Source organism: Trichosurus vulpecula, chromosome 1 (genome assembly GCF_011100635.1).
Source record: "Trichosurus vulpecula isolate mTriVul1 chromosome 1, mTriVul1.pri, whole genome shotgun sequence".
NCBI lineage: Eukaryota > Metazoa > Chordata > Mammalia > Diprotodontia > Phalangeridae > Trichosurus > Trichosurus vulpecula.
Genome location: NC_050573.1, coordinates 74,222,305 through 74,245,575, shown reverse-complemented (window position 1 = coordinate 74,245,575; position 23,271 = coordinate 74,222,305). Strand labels below are relative to the sequence as shown.

General features: G+C 42.5%; 1 protein-coding gene across 1 annotated transcript in view; it reads left to right on the top strand.

Moving 5' to 3' along the window:
• The first annotated feature begins 2,641 nt into the window (after positions 1-2,641).
• The window catches only part of TECR (trans-2,3-enoyl-CoA reductase), a 36,830-nt gene continuing 16,200 nt past the window's right edge, over positions 2,642-23,271 (top strand). Inside the window, exon 1 of the mRNA XM_036741175.1 lies at positions 2,642-2,796. Within this exon, the coding sequence (XP_036597070.1) occupies positions 2,782-2,796 (15 nt within the window). The 5' untranslated portion in view covers positions 2,642-2,781. The remainder of the gene's footprint in view (positions 2,797-23,271) is intronic.

The window sequence follows — 23,271 nt, the reverse complement described above, 5'->3', positions numbered from 1 at the left end:
AACCAATTATTAAGATATGGAAGGGTTATGATTTAAATTTGATTCAACAAACACTAAATGCCTACTCTGAAACAAAGAGAGATAAAATGTTTTGACAAGACAGGTCCTTACCCTTACACCATTGGAATTGGAAATCTTTTGAATTATTGATGGAAGACACACAAGAATAACTGAAGCTCAGCAAAATTAATTGACATTGCTTCTGGTCACTCTTAATCGTAGTGCTTTCTACGTGACAGGGACAGGGACTGGGCCTGTGATTTCACTGGTACAGGGAATTCCTGGATGAGAAAACTCCCTCTTTCCTCTGGAAGGTCAGCACCTTCTCCCCAACTTATTGTCGTACTGTCTAGGGCATTAAGGGGTTAAGTGACTTGCTGAGGGTCCCACATCCAGTATGTATCACAGGTAGATCTTGAACTCAGTTCTTCTGGGCTCCAAGGCCAGCTTTCAACCCACTACACCGCACTGCTTCTCCTTCTACTTGGTATTAGTGGTTTTGTGGGACTAGGATGTGACCCCCAGAAAACTTATTGGTTCTTTTTCCCTGGCAAATAAGCAAAAGGGTGACAAATTGATAAATGGCTTGTAGTTTCCCAAAAGAAAAAACTAAATGGTAATGGAAAATCACAGTTTTCAAACTAGACCTGGATGACTCATTGACCTGGAATGTGCCTGAAGCCTTTTCCATTTCCATGTAAATCAGTGGGTTACCTTTGCTGAAGCCAGTGTCTGCCTTTGGCTTCAGTCCAGGTTGCAGAGGCTTCTGGTTGGATGCAACAGTCTGACCCAGCTACCAGAAGGTAAGCAGCTCAATGCTGATTGGTAGCTGGACAACTGTTGTTGGGGGAGAGAACAAAGAATGAAAATGGTGAAAAAGGGTGATCCTCTCAACATTCCTTGGGTGAGAGCCCACCTGATTAAACCTAGGAGGAAACTGATGCCAACCTCAGCTCTCTAAGGCCCAAACCAGATTATATAGTCACAGAATCACACAATATGACCTGGAAAGGACTTTAGTGACCTATCTAATCCCATCTAGACATTTTACAAATGAGGAAATGGAAGTATGGAGAAGGCTTGACCAAAATCACACAGCTAAAAAATGAAATAGGATTTGAATCCAAGTCTCATGACTCCAATTTAATTTTTTTTTTGCACTAGACCTTGTCAGAATACCCCATGCCAAGAGAGGGGACTCCCTTCTCTGAAGAAGTTAGCCATTTCCTACTGACCTTTGGGAACTGAAAGGGTGAGAACCCAGTGTACAGTGGGTTCCTAGGATTTAGCACTTGGAACAGACCTTAAAGATTTGATTTCAGCCTCTCCTCCAAAATGAGATAAGAAAGCTTGAGGTTTAGAAAAAGTGATGTGTTCAAGATTCTTGGCAGGCTGGAACCCAAGTCTTTTGACTTCAAGTTCAGTGTCCTGTCTCCTATGGCTTAAAAACTGCCACGGGGAGGCTTGCTGGATCGTTTTCTAGTTGTGGCCAGTTCTTGCTATTATGGCCCAAGGCAGGGCTGTCCAGGTAAGAGGGATGCTAGGTTTCATTCAATCCCATGCAACAATCATCTCTTAAAACAAATTTCCTCATCTTGGCCTCAGGGGGCTTCCAGTTATACTAGGGAATACTGGTAGGCAGGCAGATGGATACATTTTAAAAATGCATATGCATGTATGTGTGCGTGTGTATATATACATACATACATATGTAGGGATAGCTAGGTGGCTTAGTGGATGGACTATCAGGTCTGGAGTCAGGAAGAGTCCTGGTCCTGAGTTCAAATGTGACCTCAGGCACTTGCTAACTGCTAACTGTGTGACCCTGGGCAAGTCACTTAACCCTGTTTGCCTCAGTTTCCTCATCTGTAAAATGAGCTGGAGAAGGAAATGGCAAACCACTCCAGCGTCACTGCCAAGAAAAGCCCAAATTGAGTCAGACAGGGTCGGACAAGATTGACCAACAAATTACATATTATATACGTATGTGTAAGATTCCCTGTGGGAGACAAGGGCTACGCAGCTTCCCCTTCCCGCGCCCCTCCCCCCCCCCAGCCTGTAAAGATGGGGAGGCCTCAAGGGATGCCTTCACCACCAGACCCCGCCCCCCTGCGGTCTAGTAGCCGCCACACTCCTCCGAGTCCCTTCAGCCCGCCAGGCCGGCCCGGTCCTATCCTCCTGGGGCAGGTCTCTGCGTCAGAAGAACATCCCCGCGTCCGGGGTCCGGAACTCTGGAGATGTCCACCCGGCTCATTCCCGCACCCGGCTCCCCCTACCCGCCATATTTGCTCCTGCTGAGGCTCGTCCCACCCTCCTGTCACTCAACCGCTCCTTTCCCCGCCCCCAATAACCGTCGCTACCTCCGGTTTCCATAGGGAAGCGTGGGGGTGAGGCAAGGGGAGAGTCTGCTCCCTCTCCTGATTGGCTGCGAGGGCTGCTCTCCCTTCGCTGGTCCCACCACCCCTCGGCGGCCGCCGGTTCCACAAGCTCATTGGTCCGCCGGGTGGCGCGAGGAGGTAGCCCGCTGGGGTCCTGGGAAGCCTCTCGCCGTGGGGCTAGGTCAAAGGTGCGAGAGCTTCCCTCCTCCCCGCTCCCATGTCTCTTCCCACTCGGCGCTGATTGGCCGGCGGGGCGCGCGCACGAGGAGGGAGGGGGAGGGGCAGGGGGCTGGTGGGCGGGCGTCGTTGGTCGCCTAGGCCGGGCGTGAGCCGGGGAGTGAGGCTCTAGGCAGAGGTTGTCACGAGCTGGGAAGCGGCAGCGGCCTGTGGGTGAGAGGGAGCCATGAAGCACTATGAGGTAAGGAGAAACAGACCCATCTGGCTGGGGGTGGCTGGGGAGGGGGAAGGAAGGGCAAGGAAACGGGGAGGGGCGCCGCAAGCGCTACGGGGACTCGCCTCAGGATCGAAGAGAAGACCCCCACTACACAAAAAACCCCAACCAAAAACCAGCACTCGGCACAAACCTTAAATAGGCCCGTGACCCCGAACCCCAAACAGCTCCATGCCCTGAAGCTGAGAGGCGCAGGCGCAGTTGGAGCACGAACGGCCTCCGGCCACCTCTGGGTCTTAGCGCTCATGTTGGGGGGGGGGGCGGCATTTCTGACCTGGAGATCGAGCCTGGGGGGCGCCGGGGGTGGAGGGTCCTTGCGCAGGGTGTTTGGTGGCTCTGGGGGTGCAAGAAGCCGGTTGTAGTTCTCCGAGCTGGAAGGGTCTCTCCTTGTAAAGAAGGAAAAGCCGAGGCCCAGAGAAGGGAAATGACTGGGCCCAGGTCGCACTGCTGATGAGCGACGAGCCTGGGGTTTAGGTCTGGGTGTCCTGAACCCATTTTCCCTGGTCCCGTTGCTTCTCTGGCTCATCTCAGGCACCGAGGTGATCAATGCATGTTGATTGATCTTATTCCTGGTTAGGAGGTAGCAATCTCCAAGGCCTGGTGGGGAGTGGGTGGGAGGGAGGGGAACTTGCACCAACCTAGCTGCACCTCGTACCTTGTCAACTTTCACCTGTTTGACCTTTGCACACCCTTTCTTTACCCCTACTCCTGAGCTGTGTCCTGTGCACTTTGCAATAAACTTCTTAGGGGGAAGGGGATAGCAAGCCCTGCCAACGGCGTCTCCAGACTCGTTGGGGCTGATCAGTACAGTTGATAAACCCTTCCTGGTGATCTTAAAATCTCAGGATGCCAGCCAGGCCAATCTGCCCATTTCAAAATTTATTAAAATAAGGCCCGTAGTGGGAAGTAGTTTGTCTTGGATCCATTCTAGAACTTGGGTCTTATCAGGCTGAAGTTACTACAAGTGAAGCCATCAGGATTTGGACCTTTCCCAGTTCATATGGTTATGGGTTTTAAAGCACGAAGGAACCTTAGAGATCATCTAAACTAGTTCCCTCATTTTATGGGAAACAGAGGCCCAAGTTCACACAGGTAGTAAGTAGCAGAACTGAACTCAAATTTTCCAGGTTTCTTTTATGAACTGCACACACTGTCTCTTGATTCCTCAGACTAGGACTTCTAATCTGTCATCATGTCAATCTAATGGATCATAGAATCATAGATTTAGAGTTGGAAGAGACTTTAGAGGTCATCCAATTTAATCCAGTTTCATTTTACAGGTGAAAAAACTGAGCCTGAGAGAGGTTAAGTTGTTAAGTAATTGGTAAGCCTGAGGCAGGATTTAAATGTGAGTCTTTCTGACTCCAAGTCCAGTATTGTATCCACTATGCTTTGCTTTTATTTTTTGGGAGATGTAATGTCTGCTCTCCTTTCCCTTTTAAAAGAGTTTTGTGAGAATTCCTCCTATAGGACCTTAACCATTTTTTCTTCATTGATAACATTAAGGGCAGCCAGGTGGTAGAGTGAATAAACAGAGCACCAGGAGTCAGGAAGACCTGAGTTCAAGTAGACACTTGTTAGGCTGTGTGACCCTTGGACAAGTTACTTAACTCTGTTTCTCTCAGTTTTTTCATCTATAAAATGAGCTGGAGAAGGAAATGGCAAACCACTCCAGTATCTCTGCTGAGAAAACCCCAAATGAGGTCACAAAGAGTTGGACACAACTGAAATAACTGAACAACAAGATTAAGGAAAGTTGGATCAGATAGCAAAGTTCACTTAAATTTATGATTGTTATGTCTTCCTAAAATAGTCTCCTCCTTTTCCTTGCCCTTGTTGTTTTAACATTTGTTAAAAAAAAGTACAGTTTGATTTGACATGTAGAATTCATCATACATGCTAAAGTTAATTAGGTTGCTTTTGGGTTTTGTTGTATTTAATACCATTGAAATTTAAATAGTTCCCCCTACACAGAGTATATCACACAGAAGATATTGCACTCACCTGCAAGTACTCCCATTTCTGCCTTCTAACAATGAGATATCACTTGGTTCCGTTTAAGAAAGAGGTTGCTTTGTATCCATTGTTCAGAATGACTGAACCTTGACAGGATCTGGGGGGAAAATGTATTATCATTTGTTGAATTCATCAACATCTGTGATTGTGTTCTTGCCTGCTGAGAGAGGATAGCACTGTTAGGTTCTGTAGTTTATAGAGGAGCCTGTTAGTCACCAGCCCCTCAAGTTGGCAACTCCAGAACCGGGTAGAACTAGGCTTTCCCAGACAGATTTGCCTGTGGAACGATTGGGGTCAGCTCCTGATGGAATTCATAAATCCAAAGAATCGTAGCAGAGAGGACATGGAGCTTTTAAAGCCACTCATAGCTGTTCAAGTTGGATGGAATCTTAGAAGCCCCCCCCCCTTATTTTACAGTTGAAAAAACTGCAGGCCCAAGAGGTTAAGTTATTTCCTAAGGTCACACAACTAGTAAGAAGTTGAACTTTGAAGAGCACCCAGGTGCTCTGACTTCTAATCCTTCATTTTGTCTAGATGCCTTTATCCCTGTAATAAAGCGAAGATTGAAGACATTTTGGAGCAGAGTAGGAGAAAGTAAGCCTACTTTCATACAGAAAAATTGCTTCAAAAATAAATTTTTTTTTTACCCAACCCAGAGCAGGAACTTAATAAATGCTTGTCGAAGGAACGACAGTTTCTATGAAAGTATTACTCTCGACAGCTCATTGTAGGGTTAATGTAATGCCATGAGGTGATTGGAGTCCAGGTTCTAAGAGAATCTTTTGAAGGTATTAGGGCTGTTTATCCTGGAGAAGAGGAGAGAAGATTTAGCTAGGATATTCTTTATTCAAGTTTTGGAGGGCTGTTGTGTGGAAAAGTGATTGGACTTGTTATGATTGGTTTACAGAGGGCAGAACTAGCAGAGACAGGGAGACCTTTTCTGAGAGGTCTCCCTCTCTAATAGAGAGGTTGAAAAATAATATGGATTGCCTTTGGCAGTAGTGGTTAATGTCTGATTACAGTCTGGGAAGTGATGATTTAGGTCAGCCTCTTCATTTTATATATGAAGAAACTGGGGCCCAGAGATGGCTTGCCCAGGGTCCTGTGACTAGTTATTAGGAGTGCCAGAACTAGAACCCATTTCCCAGTGTGCTTTCCATTATATCATGCTGTTTATGATGGCTAAAGTAAAAACTAGTATGGGCACAAGTTCAACCCTAAATGCAGACTATTACTTGGGCCAAAGAAGCGTCATTAATTGTTCAGTGCCTTAAATCAAATGTTAGAAAGTCAGTCTTGTGTGGTGGAAAAACTGCTTTATTTGGAGTCAGGAGAGCCTGTATTCATGTTGCCAATTTTGACCGTAGCTATGTGACCCTGTGTGCCTCGGTATCCTATTTCTAAAATGGGGGCTAACAATACCTGAATTACCTCCCCCCCATCTCCTACTTTTGGTTATTATTGCATAATAAAAAATGTGGACTAGATTGGAACATGCTTTGATCTTTGTGTGTAGAGTGAGCTTCCTGCAAGCTAGAGCTGGGTTTAGAGTCACCTTAGGATAAAAAATATAGAGTGAAATTTTTGAAGTTTCTCACACTGAAAGAATTTGGCTTTAAAAAATTAATTTTCCCCTCTACAGATGGAGAATAAAACTTACTAGTAACTGGATAAACAGCTTGCTACATCTTATCAGTGAGCCCATGATCATCTCTAAACAATTTTGAGAAGCTCAGCCCCTCTTGGCTTTCTCTAGTCCAAAGTATGGATCTCCATTCCCTGCTACTTTTCACAGCAATAGATAGCTAGGTGGTGCAGTAGACAGTGTGTCAGGTCTGGTGTCAGTTAAAATGTGGCCTCTGACACTTACTAGCTGTGTGACCCTGGGTAAGTCACTTGATCCTGTTTGTCCCAGTTCTTCCTCTGTAAAATAAGTTGGAGAAGGAAATGGTAAACCACCCCAGAATCTTTGCCAAGAAAATCCCAAATGCGTTCATAAAGATCTGGACATGATTGGAATGGCTGAACACATAGGCTCTTAGCAACTAAAGTGGAAAAGGTATCATAATATTTTGGGTTTCCACACATTTCACATCTTCCACCCTCTGATTCTGACTAAATTGTAAGGGCATTGTTGTCCATTTAATGGGGCTGGGGGCGGGAGGGGGCTCTTGTTGGGAGGAAACAGATTCAACCAGAATTTTACTCTTAGTCCCTTTTTATTTTCCTTTTTTTTTAAAGTGAAAGTTGCTTTTTGTTCTTATATAAATCATTTCTGATTTCTCTCCTGAACTCTTCCCCCACCCCTGTAAAGCTATCCAATACAGTGGTCTGCCTGATGTATGCAGCTGTCTGTTTGAGGAATTGCACTTCTCTGCCATTAAGAAGGAATCTTTCTTTCTGTGTAAAGATTGTTAGTCTTGAAGCTACAGGTTCAGCCTCTCAGCCTCTTCCTGGAGGTAGGCACTTGGAGTTCCACTGTTAGAAGCCAGAAGGAGGACGTTTAGCTTAGGAGGAAACAGGTCCAAGGAGGGCAGGTAACATGTCCAACTCACACAGTGCAGGCCCCTTTGGGGCAGATAGCAAATTGTAGAGGTTTATATTGTTGGGCCAAGAAGAAGGAGTGATTAGGGTCTGCTGCTTTGTGAAGCAGCCATGGAGCAAGTCCCTTCAGCTCTTTGGGCCTTAAAAGTCCTCTCATAATGAAGGATTTGGCTCATACAGCCTCTAAAGCCCTCTCATTTCTAAAAAGCTCACTGTTCTATGAACAGTGTGTGTGGTGTGTGCCACAGGCCTCCTTGGGGTTGGGAAGGTTGTGGGTTCTGATCTAGGGACAGCCCTAGAGTTGGGAAGGATATGTCCTGCAAGCAGCTCAGGGGAGCTGGTGGAAGTGAAGGTACTGCTCAGAACAGACACTGCAGGAACATTCTGCACCTGTCACCAACTCTGTAAGGAGATATATGCTGGGATATTAATATTGCAATCTCCAGACTTGCTGCACCAGCAAACTCAGCAGCTCTTCTCAGTAAATATTTTCAACTCCTATCAAAACATCAGAGATAGAAGAAAGTATTTGATACTTGAGTATGGTATGTTTTCAGGGATGGAATTTCAACTCCAGCAGATTATGTCACAGCCTGTACTTTTAGCACAGAAGTTGGTTACTTCAGGGAGGCCTTTGTCAGATCATTGTCATAGAATGCTAAAACTGGAAAGGACCTTAGAGGTTATCTAGTCCAACCCCCCTTATTAAACTCAGACTTGCACTTAACACCTTCTTGTTGGTACTGACACAGACAGCTGAAAATTTCCCATTGAAGTTATTCTAATTCTCAGACTTCTTATAGTAGGGAAATAGGTTGCCATGTGAGTATGTTTGGAGTACAGTAGCAGGAACAGTAGCAGGTTCTATGTTAGAGTAAAGTCTTTAGCCAGTAAGTGACTCCTCAAAGCAGTTTGCTCACGTAAATGGAACACTTTGCCTGGAATAGTGCTGGATAAATTAGACAATTGAAAGCATGTCTTTTAATTGTAGTGGAATGTGTAGAAAAGGTTGATGGATTTGATGACCTTTAAGGTCATTTCTAACTCATATGGCTATGATCCTGTGGCTCTGTGTTAGGAAGTCAGGGCAATATACTGCCCTAGAACAAAGACAGTGATAATTCTGTTTTCTCTTCTTTAATCTAGACTGTTGTCACTTCTGGGTGCTGCATTTTAGGGATGACACTGACAAACTGAAGTTTGTACAGAGGAAGGTGACCAAGATGAGAGAGAGAGGGAGAATTGGAATTATGCCTTGTAGTGTGGGTTGAAAAACTGGCAATATTTAGTCTGGAAAGGAGAAGACTTACGGAAGACATGACTGATGTCTTCAAGATTGTCCTATGGACTTGTTCTCTGCTTGGCCTCAGAGGGCAAGTCTGGAATTCAGCTTTTAGCTTACTTGCAGAAAGGCCTATTTCCCCTAACAATTAGAGCTGTCCAGTTGTGCACTGCTTGTTGGTTATTTTTATAAAGGTCATTTCCTGCATAGGTCTAGGTTGGATGTCTTTCAACTTTGATTCTATGGATTTCTGTCTATTTTAGTTATCTCATCTGTAAAATAGGGATAATAATGCCAGACTAGTTTATTTCATAAGGTTGTTACGATAATCAAGTGAGGTGATATATGTTAAAGTACTTTTCAGAGGACTTTTTGAGATGCCATGGGTGATTACTGTCATCATCAATTGGGGCTTTACACTCAGTTTTGCTTGATTAAACCTTGATTTGTGAATGAAATTCAGCTTTTCCCTGCCTCTACTACTTTAAGGCAGTGGAAATTTGGTACGTGGATAATTAAGTATAAACCTATTTTTCCCTCAGTTATTTCATTAATATAATTGAATCTACCTTCGAAGTTTCTCAGATTGGCAACTTGGTTCGTGTAAGACTGGCAATTGATGCTTCTCAGTCCTTCAATTTTGCCAGCATCTAAGGACATTTAGATGGTTTTATATGACTTTTGTTTTGCAAACTTTGAGTCAGCTTCCAGTGACTAAAAGGAAAGGGGCACGGGGTGGGTGGAGTTGACAGTGCTTGGAAAGCCACCTTAGCCAGACTCTCCCCGGCATCCCTTCTCTCCTCAAGCTTTTAGGTTTTAAACGGATCATTTGTGGATTTCAAGTAATTCACCTTGATGCTGAGCCTGTTTTTCTTAAGTGATTAAAGAACTAACTAGCCACAGTAGCCTGGAGCTGGAGAAGGAGGCATCTAAGGTTGCACTATTAATAATTAGTGGGGTACTGGACAAGGGGTGTAGGGGTCCTTTCAGTCCTGATTAGGAAGTTTATTTTGCTAAAGGAAGAAGCCATATGGCAGTTGAAAAGAGACTGAACTTGGAGTTAAAATACCTGGGTACAAATCTTAACTTTGACATTTCATTTACCATTCATTTATTAAATGCTTTACCATCGTGCTGGGCACTATACTAGGCATTGGAAATGCAAAGACACCAATGTCCCTGTCCTTGCCTCTGTTGGAGGGAAACAACATGCTCACAGGGCATCAAGTACAAAATACATACAGAATGGGGTGAGGAGGGCAGGGCATACCTTTTAGGTATGAGACGTGGAGACAAGAGATGAAATGATGTAGATGATGAAGAGCAAGCAGGCCAGTTTGGTTAAAATGCACTGTAGGTGAAGGAGGAAAGGTATACCAAAGTCAGGTTGTGAAGTTTTAAAGGCCAAACAAAGGAATTTTTATTTTATCCTGTTGTCCTTCATTCTCGAAGAGGACCAAAATGACATCACTGTGCTAGAGTCAAGATTCAATGTGTCCAACTGTGGCTGATCAGACCAATATGAGCTCGGAATGTTCTACCACAGGTTGGGCACAAATAGTCCATGTGAACATTTGGGGTGGATTCTCTGAATTTGTGCATCTTACATTTTTTTTGAGCTGCTTCAGTTCTGCTTTGCTCATTGAGCATGGCACCTTCTCTAATGTGGGCATGCCATGCTGAGCAGTCCTGTGCCAGTGTCTCCCATGTCACACAATCAATTCCAAAGTTCTTCAGAGAGACCTTGAGAGTGTCCTTGTATCTCTTCTTCTGACCACCGTGTGAATGCTTGTCCTGTGTGAGTTCTCCATAAAATAGTCTCTTTGGCAAGCGTACGTTTTGCCTAATAGCTTAGAGTACTGGCCTTGAAGTCAAGATGACATTTTATCCTAAAAGTAGGAGGAAGGACCTATAGGAGCTTCTTGAGCAGGGTAGTGACATGGTCAGACCTATACTTTAGGAATATCAATTTGGCAGCTTTGTATGGATGGTTTGGAGAGAGGAGAGACTGGAGGATATGGTAGTAGTTTAGGTAGGAGCTGATGAGAGTTTCAACTAGGGTGATGGCTGTGTGAGTATAGAGAAAGGGGATGGATGAGAGCTATATTGTGTGGAAGTAGAATGAATAAAATTTGGCAGTTGTTTAGATGCGAAGGATGAAGGAGAGTGAAGAGTAGAGGATCATGCCAAAATTGTGAACCTAGGTGACTGGAAAGATGGTGGTGCCCTCAGTAGAAATAGGGAAGTTAGGAAGAGGAGAATGCTTTGTTGGGGAAAAATAATGAATTGCTTTGGTCATGTTAAGTTTGAGATATCAAGCCACCACAACCGCCACTTTGACCACCACCTCCCCTTGGACTTCTGGAGAAAGACCAGGAGTCAGAGCTCAAGAACCATGGAAATTGTAGGGCCTCCCACAGCCATCATGAAGGGGAGCAACCCTAGTGGAACAGGGACCTGCCATCCCTGTGTCCACAAATCTTAACCACTAAGCAAGTATCATTGATGGACAGGTAAGCCCAAGAACCTTGGGAATAGCAGCCATACTGCCACAACCATTATCTTGAGGAACAATTCTTGTGGAGTTGAGTTCTGTTAACTGCCACAGCTACTAAACAAAAGAATATTCTAGCCACAGAAGGCACTTTGAAATGATTTAGCATCAGAGATTGGCACTGTTTATCAATGGAAATGGCATTAAAGTCAAGCCTTATCAACTCCTTTGTTACTGTTAGACTGTTGGACCTTTCCATTTGATTTGTAGCTAAAGCCTAAATGTGTTGTCTCCATCTGCTATAAGGTGAACTGAGAGCAGGAATTGCCTTGTTTTTCTGTTTGTATAGCGCATAATAAGTGCTTAATAAATATTTTTTCATGCATTCATTTATTTGAGATGCCAATAGAATAGCCAATTGAAGATCTCCAATAGATAGTTGTCAATGTGGGACTAGAGTTCAGGAAAAAGAGTAAAATTGGGTATAAAGCTCTGGGAATTGTCTGCCTGGAGGTGATAGTTGAATCCATGAAACTAATGAGATAAGAAAGTTTGTTGGGGTACACCCAGACATAAAGGGGTGGGACAAAGATGATAATCTAGCAAAGGAAGGAGATTAAGGAGTGGCCAGAAGGAGAACCTGAAGAGTGTTTAGGAGGAGTAGGTGGCTAACACTATCAAAAGCTGCAAAGAGGTCTAGAAGGATAAGGACTGAAAAAAAGTCATTGGGATTAGCAATTAATAGATGCTTGGTAACCTTGGAGAGAGCCATTTCAGCTAATATTGAGAAGCCAAATTGCAAAGAGTTGAAAAATGAGTTTGAGGTGAAAAAATGGAGGCAGTATTTATAGACAACTTTCTGAGTGATTGTGAAAGGAAGGAGAACTAGAGTAGAGTAGCTTGAAGGGATAGTATGATCATGTTAATTAATAGTTATGTGACCATGGGCAAGTCACTTCACCTCTCTGAACCTTAATTTATTCTTCTGCGAAATGAGGATAATCTCATAGAGCTGTGAGAAAAATTCTTTATAAACTTGAAAGTTCTACCAAGATGTACATTAATAATAGTGCTGCCAGTAGAGGTCCTACTATATATTTTCTGATGGATAGTTTCTTATTATTTTGGACCTTAGGTCATTTGAATAGTTGTCACTGTAAGACTAGACTTGTGCCAAGTATTGACTTTTTAAAACAATTTAACTCAGCACCAATTGGAAGATGAGAGGGGGAAAACTAAAGCCAACATCAGTTGTACAGTTTGATAAAATGGGCCTCTGAAAATCTTCATTGTGGTATGAACACTGGATTTGGAGTAAGAAGACCTGGGTTTTACTTACTGCTATTTTACTCTCTGTGTGACCTTGGGAAAGTTACTACCTTACTTTGAAATGAATTTGTTCATTGGGGAATAGGGTGGGGATTGGACTAGATTAAGAGGTTCTTAACTTTTTTTTGTGTTTGCACCCTTTTTGTAATCTGAAGTCAGTGGATCCCTTTTCGGCACAGTGGTTTTAAATGTGTACTGTAAAGTGCCTAGGGTTATGAAAGAAACCAATTATATTGAAATACATTTATCAAAACATTGAAAAAATAAGATCATGGATGCCAGGTTAAGATCCCTTGTAATAGATGATCTTGAACTGGATGGATGTCCAGTAGACATCTCAAACTCAAATTTGTATTAGTTCCTTATATTTTGGATATTAGATCTTGGTCAAAGAACTTGTAGCAAATATTTTTCCCACCTTCCTGCTTCTCTTCTGATTTTAGCTATGTTAGTTTTTAAAACCTCTTAGGGCAGCTAGGTGGCGCAGTGAGTAAAGCACTGGCTCTGGAGTCAGGAGGACCTGAGTTCAAATGCAGCCTCAGACACTTGACACATGTACTGGCTGTGTGACCTTGAGCAAGTCACTTAACCCCACTGGCAAATTAACCCCTGGCAAAAAATAAAACCAAAAAAAAAACCTTTTAAATTTTATGTAATCAAAGTTGTCCTTCTGCTCTTCTGTGACACTCTCAATCCCATACTTGGTCATGAACTCTTCACCTATCTATAATTACAAAAGGCATTTTCTTTCTTGTTCCTTTGTGATGTGACCTTTTATATCTAAGTCATGGACCCATTTGTAGTTAATTGTGGCACATGGTGTGAATTACTGGTCAAAACCTAATTTCTACCAAACTGCATTATATAGTTTTCTGGAAGTTTTTTTTTCCCTCAGATACAGACTTTGTCTTAGGAATTTGAGTCTTTGAATTTATTGAACACCATCAAGCAGAGATTTAGAGATCATTGACTCACAGGGAGAATTGCAGAGTCTCCTAGTGGGTCTCAGTAGCCATTTACCCTAACCCATATCTGTAAAAGAATCTCCACTGTAACATGTGTCATAACTCTTCATTCAGACTCTAATTGAAGCCCTCTGATGCGGGGCAATCCATTACCTCATGAGACATCTCTTTCCACTTAAAGATAGCTCTAATTTTTAAGAAGTTCTTCCCAAGTTCAAAATTAAATCTGTTTCTTTGCATCTTCTATCTATGGCTCCAGGTCCTGCCTTCTCAGGTCAAATAAAGCAGATTTAATCTGTATTCTACATGATAGCCTTATAGATACTTAAAAGCAGGTGAAGACCTTTTTGAGTCTTTTTTTTTTCCTCCAGGCCAACCATCCCCAAGTCCTTCAACCATTCCTTATACAACATGGCCTTAGAGCCCTTGACCATGCTGGCTGAGTTTCTCTGGATCCTCTCCAGCTTGTCAATATCTTTTGTAAATTGTGGCATCCAGAACTAAATGCATTACTCTTTATGATGGCTGACCAGTTATTCCTGTCTGTTCTTAGTCTCCTTTGCTCATATCACTCCTACTGAATGTAAGTGTCCCCTAAGGCTCTGTCCTAGGCCTTTTTCTTTTTTCTCTTTATACTCTTTTACTTGGTGATTTCAGCTTCCATCAGCTCAATTATCATGTCATTGCAGATGATTCCAGTATCTGTATATACATCCCTAGTCTCTCTCCTGAGCTCCAGCCCTGCATCACAACTTGTCTGTTGGACATTTATAACTGTTAGGCTCTCAACTCAACATGTCCAGGACAAAACTCATTAACTTCTGTTCCCTCCTCCACTTTTCCTTTTTCTGAATGTCCCTATTACTGTTAAGTACCTTGGTGTCATTCTCAATTTCACACTCACTTCACATAGCCAATCACTTGCTAAGTCTTGTCATTTCTGTCTTCATTCACATCTCTTGTATGTGTCCCCTTCATTGTAATCACAAATTCACTACCCTAGTTCAACTCCTTATCACCTTTTGCCTGTGAATAAGTGCCTTCTAATTGGATTCTCTGCTCTAAGTGTCCTTTTCACTCTAATCCATCCTTCACTCATCTGCCAAAATGGTTTTCCTAAAGCATAAGTCTGACTGTGTTTACCTCCCCCCCCACCCCCCGCCCCGCTCAGTATACTCCAGTGGCTCCCTATTACTCTAGGACCAAATATTGAGTCTTTTGCTGGCCTAATAAGCAATTAACAGCCTCTTCTTAGGTTTTTAGTCTTCTAATACATTCCTCCCTTCTGTGAACTGTTGATCCAGCTCTACTGTCCTACTTGATATTGCTGGACTGTGACACTCCATTTCTCATCTCTGTGCCTTTGTACTTGCCATCCTTCATGTTTGGAATGTTCTCCTTCCTCCCCAGCATACTAGAGTCACTGAATTCCTTGAATGCTTTGCTTAAATTCTGCCCCCTGCAGGAGTTTTTTCCTGTCTCCCTCCACTCTCCACTCCACTAGTGCATCTTCCTCTAAGGTTATCTTACATCTGCTCTGTATTTGTCTTATATGTACTGAGATATAGCTATACATACACTACATATATGTACACACATGCATATTGTATAGGTGTATATGCATATTGTGTTTATGTGTATATGTGTATGTATATTGTCTCCTCTGTTAGATGTGAACTCCTTGAAGGCAAAAACTGTTCTCATATTTCCTTGTATCCCTAGGGCTTAGGGTAGTGTGTGGCATTTATTAAGTTGTTAATAAATGTTTGTTGGTTGATAGACTAAAATCCCTTGATCTTTTTCAGACACACTACTTTCTAATCATGTTTCCTCTATTTTATACTGTAGAGTTGATCTTGAACTCAAGTGTAAGACTTTGCATTTATCTCTGTTGAGTTCAAGTAAATCTTAGATTGGACAAATGCTTTAGCTTGTCAAGATCTTTTTGGATCCTGATAACAGTCAACCAGTCTGTTAGTTATCTCTCCCAACCTTGTGTTGTCAGTAAATATGATTTGTGTACTAGCTATACATTATCCAAAGCATTAATAAAAATGTTAAAATACTGTCTAACTCTCGTTTTATCGTTAGGGAAACTGAGTTAGCACATTAAAATGGAAGCTTCTTGACTGCCAGTCTAATGCTTTTTCCATTGCGCTTTTAATCCATACCCAGTTTACTGTCAAAGGTCTATGATTTCTTTGGTGGGGCTTACTGGAGAGGCAGTATGGCATAGTAGATAGAGTGGCCTTTTAGAACTGAGTTGTTATGGCAAAAGTACTAATTTCTTAGTGGCCAACCTTCTAGAGTTGAACATTTGCAAATGTAGCTAGGCTAGTCCTTGAATGATAAGGCATATGGTTTCCTGCTGGGCCCATATTCAGTCTTTAATTTGGTAGGATCTACCAGAGCATGTGCTTCACTATAATGAGGGATCTCAGAAGAGGACTTTAGTGGAGGAAGGATCACTTGCCATGGCTAAAAACCATACTTAATGGACAAATCTTAGAAAGAAAATAACCTTCCTAAAAACCAGGGATCTCTAGTAGAGAGAAAGAAAATAAATAGATGGGTGGTGCTCTACTGTAGTTGGAATTTTGCTGTAATTTTAATGGACAAGTGATCTAGGCTGGGGTTATACTCCTGCATTAATAAGTAACATGAGTTTGGGTTTGAATTCATTAATCTAAATTTTGTCATTTGGGGTCAGATACAAGACTAGACTTGTCCAGAGCCTGGGAATTGGGAGTGCTTGGTGTAGGTGGCTAGAGACTTTCTAAATCCTTCCTTCTAGCCATAGTGACACTCTGTTCCCAGTACAGCACCCCTATAACTGTTGCAACTGCACTTCAGGTGATGATGGAGAAATCAAGTCTTTCAGGAAAAGACATTGAGGGGACAGTGTTTCTGACTAAACAGGTGTTCTCATTTCTTTGGTGTCCCTAACAGGTTCCAGAGCAGAGAAGAGATACTTAGTGACAAATGGCAAAAGAACAACTTGAAGGCTAACCCTCTATTCTAACTCCTCTAGCAAGTTTGGGCTTTCCAAAAGCTGTTAACAGAGGCAACTCCATTTGTAACTGGATAGCTCTGAGGCTGAGAGGTGCTCGGTTTTTTGTTTTTTTTTTTTTTAAAGTAAGGGGTTGGTTTTTTTGTTCTTTGGATTGGAGAGCCCTTTGCTGCTCCTATTGACCAAGCACAAAGCACTTAAAGAATCATAGAGCGGGTTCCTAGGATTAGCTGGAAGGGATTCATTCTACGGATGAGGAAACTAAAGCCTAGGGAGGATGATTTGCCCAGTGTCACATGGATGATAAGTCTCACAAGGACATGAAGCCAAGCAAGCCTTCTGACTCCACAGCCAGTACTCTTTCTAGTCTATACCACATTCCTAACTCCTCAGTTGATTGGGAGTAAGGGAAGACTGACACCCAGGTTTTGAAAGTGTCTGACTGGAAGCCTGGTGCCCATTAATAGAAACAGAAGTGAGGAGGTGGGGTAGGTTTATGGGAATGAATTGTTTTGAACATGGGTTTGAGATGACTATTTGATATCCAGGTGAAAATATCCAGTAAATGGAGAGGTGGAACTGGATGGAATTCAGGAGAGGGAAGGAGGGAAAAAGAGGAGGGAGAGGGACAGAGAGACAGAGACACTGTTTATATGGATTTGGGAATCATTAGTTCAGAGGTGATGGGCTATTATGATCACAGAGTTAGAGACCCAAAAGAAGGCCAGGGATAGAGCCCTAGGGTACATTCCTGCATAGAGGGTGAGACTTGGATCATGAGCCTCGGAGATGAGAAGGATCATTTATTAGGAAGAGAGTGACCCAAAATCAACATTACTGAGAATGTGACTTAAAATGTGACACTTAGAACTGAACAGAATACTCCAGAGGAGTTTTGACCAGGGCAGGGATTGGAGAGCTATTACCTCTTTTGGTCCGCACACGGTTAGAGCATTTTGATCTGGAGGTGACTTTAGAGGACACTGGTTCAATGTCTTCTCTTGACTGAGGCTTAACAAGGAAGTGTATCACCTCAGCTCGGTAGCAAGCAAGAAGCAGAAGGGGAATTCAGATATAGGACTTTGATTTGGGAGGCAGTTTGATGCTGTGACAATTAAAAATTTCTGAGAGACAGTTTCTGGATTAAAATCAGTTTTATTAGCTACATCTAGGAAGCAATCAACAAAACAAGCTCATTCAGTAACCAAAGAGACAGAGCTTGTCGAACCTTCAATATTTATAAAGTCTTTTGATAAAGGGGGAAAATCAGCTCTGATTGGCTAAAGTAATTCATAGAAAATGAGTATTATAATGAGAGTCTTGGGGGTACTGTCACTTGCATCACCCAAGTCAAAGAGACTTATCAATTTCCCTGTCACCTGTCTGACCAAAGGGGGAAAATCCACATTTTCCCAGACCTGTCAGAGGTAAACACAGTGAGCAGGAATCCACCCATTCATTTGAACTTAGAATTTCTTTTACTCTCTTTGATTTCCCACACTGGTTGATTTCTGGATGAAGAAGTAGAAAAGGGGAAAAACCTTGGTTTTGATTCAATAATTAGTTATTAATGCAAGAGAGAAATAATCATTTCTCTCAGTGCAGTGGGAAGTGTTGGATTTGGAGTCAACAAATTTGGGTTTGATTCCTGACTCTTCTGTACTGAATGCAATGTATGACCTTGGGTTAGTCACTTAATGCCCCAGTTTCTTCATCTGTAAAATAAGGTGGTTGGGATAGATGGTATATCTGTTTGTGGTCTCAGCTCCAAAACTTTGATCCTGTTATCTCTAAATACTGTTTGTTGTTCAGTCTTTTGAGTTGTGTCCAACTCTTTGTGACCCCGTTTGAGATTTCCTTGGCAAAGATACTGGAGTGGTTTGCCATTTTCTTCTTCAGCGCATTTTACAGATGAGGAAACGAAGGCAAACAAGGTTAAGTGACTTGCCCAGGGTCACACAGCTAGTAAGTGTCTGAGGGCAGATTGGAAATCAGAAAGATGAGTCTGGCCTGGCACTCTATCCACTGTGCCACATAGTTGTCCTCTCTCCAAATATTATGAATTCAGATTTTTGTAGCACTTGAAGGTTTACAAAGTTCCTTTCACACTGAAGTCTGTGAGTCAGATAGTATCAATGTTATCGTCCCCATTTTAGTGATGAGAAAATTGGAGCTTGGTGTTAAAGTGACCCACCCGCTCTTGACTAAGCTGGTATCCTGACTGGGGCTATCTTGACTCTAGGTCTACTGATAGCTGTTCAATTCATTACACACACCTAGGCAGGAATGCCTTCTGCAACATAGCTAACTGATGTCCCTTCCCTGATGGGGCACCCACTACCCCAAGTTTTACTTAGGGCCAGCTATTGGATTCTTTCCCTTTCTTTTTTTATTGGTGGCATTTTCATTTCTAAATATTTGTCCTCCTGCAAGCCATCTCTTGTAACAGAGATTGAAAATGAAAGGGAAAAAGCAAACAAATTGTTGGCAATGTCTGGTTGCAAATGCAGTATGCGGTGCTCATACCCATAGTTTCCTACCTCCAGCGAAGGGTGGGAGGTGCAGTTTTTAAACTTTTTCCAGTGCCATGCTTGGTCATTATAATGAACACGTCAGTTGTTGACTTTGATGCTCATAGTTCTAGCTAGTTATGTCCTTCTCTTCTTAGGAAGGGCCTGAATTTCATCTTTGCCCTTCATTGCAACCTAGAATGCCTCAGAGGATAACTGGATGTGGCAGCCCGTTGGCAGGCAGCAGGCTGTGGAGTTTTAACTTCAGGGGCCCTCTGTTGGTCTCACAGAGTCAATCACAGTTTCTTTTGTTCTTTTGTGAGGTTTGCCCCTAGCCTTTCACTTTGCATTGTGTGAATTAGAGCCATCGTTTGGGGAATTCCTGGAGGAGAGGTGTATTATATATAGTGTTTCTTCAGCACGAAGCGGCAAAGTTTTTCTAACTTCCTGAATTGAGGTGGTCTGGTTCTTATTACTTCCCTTGTTTTGAGTTTGGTTAGGAAAAGATGAATGAAAGGACTGAGAGCTTTTTTTTTTTTTTTTGAAGTTTTTGAAGTTTCAGCTGGGCTATTTGCAGTGCAGCTTATTTTAAAGAACTTTGTATAAGGCATGGTGCCCAGCTGGGAATTAAACATGTAGACTCAGAAACTAGAATTCTATTTGGTTGGGCAGGGTTGACTATCCAGTGAGATTTTGGGATCTAGAGATTATGTCACTGCAGTAATGTAGAAAGAATGTTGGCCTTAGAGTCAGTGTGCCTGACATAACAGCAAAGCATACTACTCTTGGCAAATAAGCCTCTTTGTAAACAGGGATGGTTTTCCACTACTCATTACCTAATATTATGAGGATAACAGCTTATAAACATAAAGAGTTATATGAGAAAAAATTATACATATTTTTTCTTAACAGTAAATATTCTTTTATGGCAGCATAGTGACCTTGGAGACAGTGTTTTCAAGATCTGCCCCTTACACTAGTGTATATAGATCACAGGCATATCAGTTAACCTCTCAGTGGCCCAGTCAATTCTCCAAGACTAAATTATATTTAAGTTTCTGATCTGCATTGGTGGAGGGAATTCCTATGATGGAGTTAACCCACAATGATGAAATCACAGGTTAAGGCTAAAAATAACCCCCAAAGTGCTATATATAAATGTGACTTCCTCCCCCTCCACTAATAAATGTATAAATGATGTCAGTATGTGTGGAAGGCAGTATCTTACATAGAAGGAACTCTCTGTTTCTGTTGTGCATTCACTACTACTCTCTTAGTACTACGTTGATGGCCTACTTTGTTCAAAGAGCACCCTTAGCATAATAAAACTAGACTGAAGTGTCATTTTTCATTTTGAGGTTCAAAACATTCTGTTGTCATATGGAGATTTCAAACCCTTCTGCTTGCCCAGATCCTAGAGCTCAGGGGGAGAAATGAGATCTTTGTTATAGATCTGAAAAAAGGACAACAGCCACTTGTCAGAATGATTTCTTATATTGGGAGATCTTTTACTTTGCTAGTGGCTTGTTGCTAAGAATCACAGTAGAGTTGAGAGGGTCATTTGTGACTAGTCCAAAACATACCTGAAGAATTGGCTTTCCTTACTGCTCCAGATTCTGTCGTTAGTCCCCAGCTTGGTGCCATGGTAGTTACGTGGGTGGATGCATCACAGGAAGGTCAGAAGGTCCTAGGAGGAACAAAAAAGCTTAATTCCCTGGATTGTGGGTGAGGAGTGAAAGAGTGGACAGAAGATTCTTGTTAGTGTCCGGGCTTAGCCTTTACTTTAAGGCCGTAAGCTAGAGCCTTTGGTTTCTGAGAATGTTACTTGGAAAACATTAGAACAGCGTTCACAGAGACCCTCTAGGAGTTCATGTACAATTTCCACTGGTCTGCTCCTATATCCATTTACCTGAAAGGTGTGGATATTGTTACATTGTTAGAATACTGGCTTTGGTGTCAGAAAACCTGGATTCAGATCTTACCACCTGTGTGACCTTATGCTGTATACTTACCCCTCTATATTGTAATTTGCTTATCTGTAAAATGAAAGGGCTGGACCAGGGTCCCATCTCCAAATCCTTTGATATGTTGTATACCTTTGAAGTGCAATACCAAGAAACTAGGTCAGGACCCTATGATAAAAAAAAGTTTGGGTTTAGAATGGGATTATCAAGAATGTCATCATTTTTGAGTTGGAAGAGATCTTCTGTGTCATTTGGTTCAGTTTCCTTATTTTAAAGGTGAGGAAACTGAGGCCTAGATGGAGGAGGCAGTTTGGCCATGGCTACAACTCTTTAGTGACAGACCTTTGTCAACTGTACTAGAACCAGTCTCTAACCTGTGAGTGGCTGGAGCTGAACAAAGCAGGCTAGAGATAGGAGAATAAGGAATCAAACAGATTTAATTTCAAAGTGAGGAAAAGGGCTTGCAAGCAAGGACCCATGTACCGCAGCCCGGTCCCTAGTTGGGGTGCCTAACGCGGTGTGGGGAGATCTCAATATTACATCAGTGGCTACACAGTGGGCTGTAACCCTGACAGTGAGGGTTAATAGCAGCAGTATGACAGATTTGATTAATAGAGTTTCATGACCAGATTGTCAGAGCTCAAAGAGTACATGATGCTGGTGTGAAACAGTTCTGGGATTTTTCTGTGGCTGAGATCATCCAGAGGGTGAGCACAAAGGATTGTTGTGTCAAGCTCAGGGCACACACAGCCTGCTTGCTGGGTCTTAGCTCTGGAAAACAGGGTGTCTCCTTAAATATCTTGACACCTTGGATTGGTCCAGTTCTCTTAACTACAAATCCATTGCTCTTTCTGTGTCACCACACTTTTCTTCTATTCAATTTGGCGATGTTTGGCATGCTTATCCTTTCTCCTCACCTGGGCATTTGGGAACTTTATCTCAAATTTCATGGTCTAACCAGCTTAGGTTTCTACTGTAACTAGTGGCTGTTTGGCTTTAGGAAGATGTGGCTGTTCTCCAGGTAACCCCTAAAAGTTAGGCATTTGTACTGCTTCACTTTGTTGTGGGATACTAGGGTCCCTAAAAAACTTTTGGACAAGTCTGACTGCTCAGTCTGTTGTGGGGGGCGGGGAGATAAAGGTCTCCTGATGGCCTTTCTAACAGATTAGAAGGGCTAATGAAGCCAAAGGAAAGGAGGACTTAGGATTCCTGGCCACAGGGCTTGTTCTAGTTAACCCTCTATGCATATGTGCTGAGAGGAAGGGTCAGGTTTTTTGTTTTTCGTGTTTTTTTGTTTTTTTTTTTTGCGTTTAGGTGGTTTCCAGCATGAACAAGGTGATAATCAAAATGAACTTTACACTGGTCAGACCTCCTTTCAGTTCTGGTTGTTAACATTTTGGGAAAGTCATTGATAAAATTGAGTAGCTCAAGAGGAGGACTCTCAGGTAGGTGGAAGGATTGGAGAGTCTGCCATGCAAAGATTGGCTGAAGAAAGTGGGGATGCTTAGCCTGGAGATGAGCAGCCTCAGAGGGCAGGGGTGGAGTTAGGCATTAGAGGGCTTTGGGTTTTCCAAGGACTTTTAAAAAAGAATGAGAATTAGACTTGTTCTTCTTTGCCTTTGAAAGGAGGACTTGAAATATTTGGGAACTGCAGAGAGGCATATTTCACCTTGTTATAAGAAAAGCTTCCCAACAGTTAGAGGTGGCTCAAAGTGGAATGGTCTGCCTCAAGAGATAGTAAATTTCCAATCACTAGAGATACAGGTCCAACTATGCCACCCCTCTCTATACTCAGTAAACTATATCCCATTATCTCCAAGGATCAAGGATAAAATCTTCTCATGTTCAAAACCTTTTATAATCTATTACCTCTTTCTGTGCCCCGTCCAGTCTTCTTATACCTTATTCTCTGTCACTTCTATCTAGTGACACTAGCCTCCTTGCTGTTCCATGAATGACGCTCCTTTTCTCAGCTCCAGGCATTTTCTCTGGCTGTCCTCCATCCCTGGAATTCTCTCTCTCCTTGTCTCTGACTCTTGACTTCCCTGGCATCCTTCAAGTCCCAACTAAAATCCCATCTTCTCTTGGAACTCTTTCCCAATCCTAATTAATTCTAATAACCTTCCTTCTGTTAATTATTTCCTATTTATCTTGTATATAGCTTGTTTGTACATATTTATTTGCTTTTGTCTCTCTCTCACATTAGGTTATAAGCTCTTTGAGGGCGGGCACTGTCTTTTGCCTCATTCTGTGGTACGGAGTAGATCTTTGATAAATGTTTATTGACTGATAGATCTTCATCTGGAGGCTAGATAACCATTTGACAGA